This window comes from Trachurus trachurus (genome assembly GCF_905171665.1).
Source record: "Trachurus trachurus genome assembly, chromosome: 12".
Taxonomy (NCBI): domain Eukaryota; kingdom Metazoa; phylum Chordata; class Actinopteri; order Carangiformes; family Carangidae; genus Trachurus; species Trachurus trachurus.
Window position 1 is genome coordinate 12,924,707 of NC_139908.1, and position 9,249 is coordinate 12,933,955.

Here is a 9,249-nt window from a genome sequence, read left to right on the forward strand (position 1 = left end):
ATGAGAGTGTGCTTGGCACACGCATGTGTGAGTGGTCTATACCTTACACAGGGGTTATGAACTTTCTTCTATTTTATTGTAATGTTTTCTTATTCCTGAATTATTTTGTGTAATTCCAACCAAAGTCCCATCATGCCCTTTTCTTTGTGTGTTATGAAAAGTAATGGGTAGGAGCAATTAAACTGAAAATCTTCAGATTCCTTCTTTTAGACCTAAAATGTTAGGAAAATACAGCACCTGAGTTGAATTTTCCCGGAATTGTCCTTTAAAGGTTTGTGTGTGATTACTTATTTCTGTTTGTCAACCGCTTCCCATTAGTCAGCTGCATTACTGTCTACCTGTGTTTTCCCTGTGCCTGATTCAAGACAAATGAATCCCTAACACCAGCAGGGACTCTCCTCGCTTCTCCTCTGGGTAGCATATAACAGCTGATCAAAGGATGAGGGAATTGAAGCAAAGCTGAAGGCCCATAAAGCATCAGCCCAAGTGTTTTCAAGGTGTGTGCCAACAACCTCAGGGAGGCCTTCCAGCACATCTTCAACCTGTCAATGAGACTGCAGAGGCAGAGAGTCTGCTGATGATGATGTGAAAAACATCTTGCCTGGCCCCAGTGGCCAAGAATGGGCACACCAGGGTTCTGAATGACAGCAGGCCAGATCCCTTGTGAGGGACCATTTGGATTCTCTCCAGTTCATACATCAGGCCCACAATGGGAAGGATGACATTGTCATCCAGCTGCTATTCTGTGCATACTCCCACTTGGAGAGTCACTGTGGAAAATCATGTTCATTGACTTCTCCAGCGGTTTTAACACAATCCAGGCTCCTCTACTGGGAGAGATCCGCTGAGCTATGTATGTAAAAGCCCCAGTGGTCACTTGGATCACAGCTTACCTCACTGGCATGCCACTGTTTTTAACACTACTCGGCTCCATGTTAGATCAACAAGTCGTAAATGCATTGGCTCCTAAGGGTCTGTACTATCTTGCTTGTTTTAAACCTGAATATCATAGACTTCAGGGACCATTCAGAACCATCCTATCTTCAGATGTTCTACTTTGAGTTGCAGTGTATCAGTTTAGAGTGGGTGGAAGGAGAAATGCAAAGAGGTGACAAAATAAGTAAATACTTGAAAAATGAGAGGAGAAACAAGATGACAGAGCCTCCATCCACAGAGCCCAAGAGACCACTGAAAGGTTTGATGAGTGAAAATGATGTGAATCATAAAATCTCGACCCCATTGAATAGCTATGGGAGATTTTAGATCAATGTGTCAGAGAGGGCTCTTCACCACCATCATCAAAACACAGTACAAGGGAATAACTTTTGAAGAATGGTGTTCATCCCTCCAGTGGAGCACCAGTGGTTTGTAGGATCAATACCAAGGTGCGTTGAAGCTGTTCCATTGGCACACGGCAGCACAACTTACTAAGGCACTTCATCTTTCTGTAGTTACATTGACTCTGAAAAGGGAGTCAAGGTAACCAACACACCCAGAGTATTGATGGTTCATAAAGTCAACCTTCAGATTCATTAAATCCAATAAGAAAGCTCTGTAGTTTTTGGAAGTGCTGATATGAAATACGACAATGGGACACAAAGAGAGCTGTGTCTTTGTCATGGCTGCAAGGTTGCTAAGCCTGTCTTATTCAATGTGCTAGAAAGGTAATAAGAAGAATGTCTAATGTCAACACAACACCGGTATCAATATTCTAGTCAAAAACATCACAATGTCAATAAGTCGGTTAGGTTTTGAAGTCAACTCCATTTTTATTCTGAACCACAATTAAATTCAGTCCGGTATCTTCATGATGTTACATTAATGTGTTATTCCAAAGGAAGCTTTTGCTTATCCTTTGTTGCCAAGGAAACCTACTGTAGATAAGACAGCTAATTCACTCATTGAGGTGAGTTGGGTCTCACAAGCAAATGTTTATTTCATTTCATCTGAGTGACCTACTAGCTATTCCATTACCCACATCTATCATGCAAACAGTGTTAGTGCAGATATATCTGTGAATATGTTTATAATGCACTGTACTATATTCATAACTGATTTAAACATAGAGGAAATGTCCAGCGGTACTGTAATATATATTCAGAGGTAATGCATTCTGAATAGGGCAGGTCCTCTTTAGTGTCATTTCATTTCTTACGTCCAACCCTATCAGGACATCCATATTATTGTGGTCTTATTGCGTTTTAGTTTAATTAAATTATGGATGCAAAATGGAACAAAGGGGAAGATGTTTATTGCTCAGTGCAATTATTAAGATGTAAACTTGTGTTATCAAGTCAAACTAATCCAAAAAAGACTTTAAGTTTTAAATCCCGTTGTACCTTCACCATTGCATATTAAATGAGGCCGGACAATAAACATATTTACATCAGGTAATGAAAGGCCAGCACCAGATCCTTTGTTGGCTGTCCGTAATTACAATAGCATATCTCGTTATCATTGTGTGTGTGTGTGCGTTTACCTCACCACAAGCCATCCATCCATTCATTACGAGCATCGTAAATTCTTGCTGTGAACACTCACTGCAGCAACTGTGTGGAAACTTTATACGTGAACTCTATTGGATTTGCTATTGCATTTCCTGTAATGAGTATAGCGGCTTGCTTCAAGTAGAATGAACATAGCAGTTTGTCTTTGGTGTAAATGATTAATAGTGACAGATATGACGCAGCATCACTCCCAGCCAAATCATTTGCATTCTGGCTATGCATTGGCTTTAATTATTCATATTCAAAGTCAAGTATATTTACAAATATGATGGTACCCTTCATATGATGAATTAGCTTGTCCTAATTTAAATGGATTTTGATGTGACACTACATTAACAGGTCTTACTTTTCAACCTTTTGCTTATACACATCCTGACCAGCTATTTAGTTTTGTCTTGTAAATGGAATCACCAAATTATGGGACACTCTCACATTGTTATTGTGCCTTTAAAAAATGTATGGCCCATCTGCTTTTTCTTTTCTGTACTTTTCCAGTGGCAGACTCCTCTTTCCTGCTCTGATGTTCTCTTTCTCTCTTTTCTAGTCCTTGTGCCTAAATAGGGAGAAGTTATGATGCATGTTATCATAGTACCAGGGCTGTTTGATGCCCTATTAAAAACACAGAGCAAACACAGAAACCAGCGTCCATTTCAGCGTGTTTTCATTTAATTTCCTATGTCGAATCTGAGCCAAGCCAGCGCTTCAGATGGAAACAAATAAGGCAAAAAAAAAGAAAAAAAAACTGGCTGCATGGTGTACTCAACTAGCTTATTGAGGGAGGCAGCTGTTTGACAGAATATACAGTATATCAGTTCAGTATTTCAGACTAGATATTTCAAGAGTTAATAGATTCCAATAGATTAGATATAAAAAAAAAAAAAAGATTCATTTTGACTGGGCCTGTGGCTAATTCAATAATGAATAGCCAATAAAAAATAATAGGGATCCTTAATGTTTGAGACAATTTTATAAAACCTTACAAATTGAAGTAAGTAAGTTATGCTTGGCAACTGTGGTGGACACCATCAATCCAATTGAGACTGACTGACGGTTTATTACAAATTATTTTAAATATACCATATTGTCTGTATTTTTAGATTTTGTCACACAATTTATTCTTGGTGAAATGGAATTCATGGACACATGAATTCCTTCAAATTAAATAATTCATTGCAAAATATAAAATAAACATAAATAGTTTGGAAGGTGTGAGAGTTGGTTACATCAGTGGTGTATACATGTGCAATGTGGTGAGAGGTGTTGTAAGGTGTAGAAACAAACCAAAGGCCAAACAAAACAGAATGGGGTTGTGGGCAGGAGCCATGCTGAAGGCTGGGCCTTAGGGGAGCACTGGGCCCAGGTGTTCTAGATCTAAGTGAACCTCAGAATCAGGCTCCTTTGACATCAATGAAAGAAAGAAAACGTACAAATTCACAAACACACACACCTCTGCAGCCAGGCTGGTGAGCGGTCTGGTTGTGGTTTATGTCTAAAAGCTTTAACACCTGGCCAAATGTGTGACAGAGAGAAATTTGCACTGGATAGATTTTGGGACACCAAACAGAAATGAATCCAGACAAGGCCTTTACAACAGCTTTAGTTGTTATTGACCGCAGTGGATAAGCAGCTGGATATCCAGTACCCTCCATAAGAAGATATTTACAACCAGATTTAGAGCCACACAGTCTACAATGAGATGTTCAAGTGGTTCACTTACAGCAGTAACAGCAAGCAGTGGAGCAGGCTTAATGCTCTGGCTCCGATTCGGCTTTCCAGTAAACCGACACACGACAGGTTTTAATGCACAAGGAAACATCTTTTTTGCTGAATCCTGGGCCTTTTCATCTGTCCTGTGCAGCACTGGGCCTAGGTGCCCCAGATCAGACTGGGCTTTACAATCACACACACACATACAGTACAAACACTGAATGGACACGAGCCATTTTAATACACCTTCTGAATCCTTTTGGGTGTCAGAATTGAAAAGTCAAATGCTTGTGTTTCACCACCACATGCATTTGAAGCACACCTGTGAGAAGGAACATGATGTGCGTACCTTCGAGGCAGCGACTTTTCTCTTGGCCAGTTATGTAAAATGCATGCTTGTTTGCTGGCTCAATAAATATTACAACAGTGCCCAGAAACTACTGTAGCAGCAGACCAACTAGCTAATGTAAGCATAGCAAGTAAGTATGTAGCTATAAAGCTCGGAGCAAGACTGTCATGGAGGACAGTTGCTGCTCTGGCTCCCTCATGGCTAATTAAAACAAAACTGCAAAAGACGGTAGGAGTGATGCATTGAGCTCACGTTGCCCCCTGAAAGTAATAACAACGCTAACAAATTTTTGTTGGAGGTGTTTCTATTCAAATGTTTCACCATGGTATGTACTGTAGTAAACCTAGTGTAGGTACATCTCTGCTTGGTAGCTCCTTTTTATATTTATGCTGGAGTGGACAGCAAACACAAGCTGGAGAGAGATAACATGATACATCCATCTCTCTGAAGACTCTCTGGGCTAAACTGCAACACTGCAGTGGAAAGTGATATAAAATCACAAATACTCTGCCTGCACCAGGAGATTAAGACATTTCATCTCTCAGGAAGAGCCAGAAGTAGATAGCACACATAAGCAAACAAGCTCAAGAAATAGCAGCTCCACATGAGTACAACAAAATACATGAAAAAATTCACATCTGAGGGTAGTTTATATTTAAGAGTTGCCAGCTCTCGTGGTTTTTGGCATGAGTCAGAGGCTTTCAGGCTCTCTCACAGTCTGTAATGTCATGTTGCAAACAAATATCATGGCAAACAAAAACCAAAGTATACAACCAAGACGAGGCACTTTCTATCGCACAAAAATATTTGCAGAGCAAGATAAAAGAAAAGAAAAAAAAACACATTTGCAATGCAAATCTTAAAACAACAATTCCACTCAAAGGACACTGAAGACATAAACATTTGTTCACAGACACCATTTCTTACACTCAAATCAAGGCACTGGACAGAGAAAAAGAAAATTCATAGTCTCTGACATATAAAATGAGATCAGCATTATCTATTCTGTTTCTCCTCCACCAGATTACATATGAAGAGAAATTTCCCTCTCCAGTCCACCTTTGTTCATAGAGACAATAACCAACTGACCTGTGCAAAACAAAAACTTTGCCAGTGAAAGTTGGCAAAATTCAGACGTACTAAATCAAAGATATGGCTTTAAGTAGATTAATTAGAGACACTACACTTCATCTTTGGCAGATAAATAACACCTTTAAATCCTCTTGTATGAAGTTATGTTCTTTGGAATATTATCAAGGTTTCATCGTTTCTTTTCCTTTTCTGAACTTTGAAGCATTAAAAGAAGTTCCTGAAAAAACCTATCACTGTAAATTATTCAGGCTGGGCTGCACATGGTATGCAGGATGTGCAGCACCAAGTATCCTTTTTTTTCTCCTGGACTTCAGTGATTAAATCTCTTTTCTTCTACTTGATATATTTAATGTGGCTATTGATATTCTGGTGTTGCACCAATTATTAATCATGCAAGTGTCTCTCTGATACACTAATTGTGTTTAGAACAAGACTTGTACAGACAGGTCAGCATAATGGATGCTGATAACAAGATACTGGTTTACCCCTCCGGAATAACCTATTTGGATTATGTCTCAGTTTTATGGGAACTGACATACACATCCACACAAACACATCCAGCCATTAATGTGTAGAGATTATTCCAATGGTCATTCAGGTAGGATAACTGGTCGATTTGCTCCTAAATATATTGTTTTAATGCAATTACTCTATTTTCAACACCATTCCTCATTATAGCTTCAACATCACTTGACTCTTTTGAGAGAATTCTCTCCTTCGTGGTGGTGCAGTCCCCCCCCCCCCCCCCCCCCCAAAAAAAAGTGTTATGCTGACGACATACTCTTACACATTTCAGAGCTTCTTAAACTCTTTAAGGCTGCAAAATTGGTCACATCATTTATTTATTTATTTATTTTCTTTAACGTTATTAATAAACCATTATCAAAAATTCCCATGACTTATACAGTGCTGAATTATGAATGGTTGGTAAAACACTACATCTGCTTTCGGTCACTTTCTGTGCAGAAAATGTAATATTCATTAAAACACAACTATTTGTCAAGAACAAAAACACTCTGGGAGATTTATAATAGTAACCAAAACCCATTCTCGCCTGCCAAAAACAAGGGGCCAATCAGAGTTAAGAAGCTATTATTATTCTGAGTGCAAGGAAATAGTGTTTTTTTTTCTCTCCCTCTCTTTTTTCTCTCAAGCGGTCCCTGCATCTACATCTGTAACATTGGTCCAACCAAGAATTTCAAACAGGACACTCAAGAGAAAGGGAAAGAAGAAATGGAACCGAGAAACAGCATTACAATTGAGGATTTTTGAATAACAATAGACAATATTGAAATTACCACAGTGATTTAAATCAACAGTAGAACAATTTACAGATGGAGTTCCGCCTTTCATTGTCCAAGACTAAAAGACAAAGAATTACTGCTGCTGTCTACTTTACTGTATGTTGATATTTACAATTCCATAAATGCTGGCCTCAAATGCCAGTATAATATTCAGGAGAAGATGTCCGGATATAAGATACTGGAAATTGTAGCACACCATCACTTTGTCCCATCAGTATGAAGCCAGGGTTATTAGTGCATTTCCACTGTCCTCTATAGGTGATCTGTTCTGGGCTCATTTTGGGTATAGCTTGGGGCTTTCTGGCCTGCTGAGATGTCATCCATCATAGTTAATGTTTAAGTTCATTAACATGTCAAGCTAACCTTGGCTAGCCCTCCTCTCTAAAAAAAAAATCAGGATTCAGAATTAACCTCCTATTGTCAGAGAAGAAGTTCCAGGACTGTCAAGATGACAAGAGAAGATGCCTTAGGGGAAATGAAGAGACAAGATAAGAATAGCAAGTAATGTCTTCCATTTGAGTTAAATAACCCAACTCTTCTTTCTTGAAGGGAGGAAATCATCCTCTCCACTATCCTTGTGAAATGTTTTTCGTTTGGCATTCCTACCACCATTTAACAAAGTGCTGTTCACATTTTTTTTATTTGTTTTATATAAGTCAGCTTACTAACACTTTATCCTACTTGAGATTGATACATCAGAATTATCTTCCCAAAATCACTTCACAGCAGGTTTTATACTCGAATATTAAATTAGATGTAATTTCTATCTGACCACTATTAATGCTTCTATCCCATTTTTTCCCTTCTCCTTGTCTAGGTCTGTGATGCAGTGGCTCAACAGGGTTCAGTCCTTCCTGTACTGCAATGAGAATGGGTTCTGGGGGACCTTCCTGGAGAGCCAAAGGACATGCGTGTGCCACACAGGTGTCACCCTATGCCAGCGACCCATCCCTTGTGTCATAGGAGGCAACAACAGCTGTGCCATGTGCAGCCTCGCCAACATCTCACAATGCGGCTCCTGCAACAAGGGCTACAAGTTGTATCGTGGTCGTTGTGAGCCCCAGAATGTGGACTCGGAACGTAGTGAGCAGTTCATCAGCTTTGAAACTGATCTGGACTTCCAGGACCTGGAACTCAAGTACCTGTTACAGAAAATGGATTCACGACTGTATATTCACACTACTTTCATCAGTAATGAGATCCGCCTGGAGACATTCTTTGACCCACGATGGCGAAAGCGCATGTCCCTGACTCTGAAAAGTAACAAAAACCGGATGGATTACCTCCACATGATAATCGGTCTGTCGATGAAGATCTGCCAGATGCGAAATAGCAGTATTGACCCCATGTTCTTTGTTTACGTCAACCCATTCAGTGGCAGTCACTCAGAAGGCTGGAGCATGCCGTTCGGTGAACATGGTTACCCTCGCTGGGAAAAAGTGCGACTGCAGAACTCCCAGTGCTTCAACTGGACTCTCCTGCTGGGCAACCGATGGAAGACCTTCTTTGAGACGGTTCACATCTACCTACGTAGCCGTGCTAAGATCCCAACCGGTCTACGCAACGACACAGGACAGGGCCCAGTGGACCTTGCAGATCCCAACAAGCGCCAGATCTACATAAAAATATCTGATATCCAAGTGTTCGGCTACAGCCTGCGCTTTAATGCCGACCTGCTCCGCAGCGCTGTGCAGCAGGTTAACCAGTCGTACACACAGGGAACTCAGTTCTACTCATCCTCATCCGTTATGCTCCTGCTTCTGGACATTAGGGATCGGATTAACCGCCTAGCCCCTCCATCTGCCCCCGGCAAACCCCAGCTGGACCTCTTCTCTTGTATGCTAAAGCATAGGCTCAAGCTCAACAACAGCGAGATGATTCGAGTAAATCATGCTTTGGACATGTACAGCACAGAGATACTAAAACAATCAGATCATCTGACTGCTAAACTCTGCTGAACATTACACTGAAATAAGGACAGCAAACTAAACACAAACAACCCAACAAATGAACTATAAGGGGATATTAATCTTAATTTTGTTTTCTCTTTTTAATTTTGGACCTTTTCTGCCTTTTGATGTAATATTAACTTTGTAAGCAGAATTCTTAAAGAGAAAAAGGAAAAAGGCAGTGATGAAAAGCATTTCAGGCGGATAAAGAAGATTAATGGAACCACTATAAGGACTGTATCATATTTGTCCCAGCATGTCTGTCATTCCCTAAAAGAACTTAAAAGAGAGAGTGAAAAAAAAGAAATATTAAATCTATGTACTGGTGAAAAAGAGGCCTT

At 40.0% G+C, this 9,249-nt stretch overlaps 1 protein-coding gene across 1 annotated transcript in view; it reads left to right on the plus strand.

The window, feature by feature from the left end:
- Window positions 1-8,917, plus strand: part of brinp1 (bone morphogenetic protein/retinoic acid inducible neural-specific 1) — a gene marked incomplete at both ends in the record, with an annotated part of 76,989 nt that extends 68,072 nt beyond the window's left edge. Inside the window, one exon of the mRNA XM_083983298.1 lies at window positions 7,777-8,917. Within this exon, the coding sequence (XP_083839424.1) occupies window positions 7,777-8,917 (1,141 nt within the window). The remainder of the gene's footprint in view (window positions 1-7,776) is intronic.
- Between the last annotated feature and the right edge of the window lie 332 nt (window positions 8,918-9,249).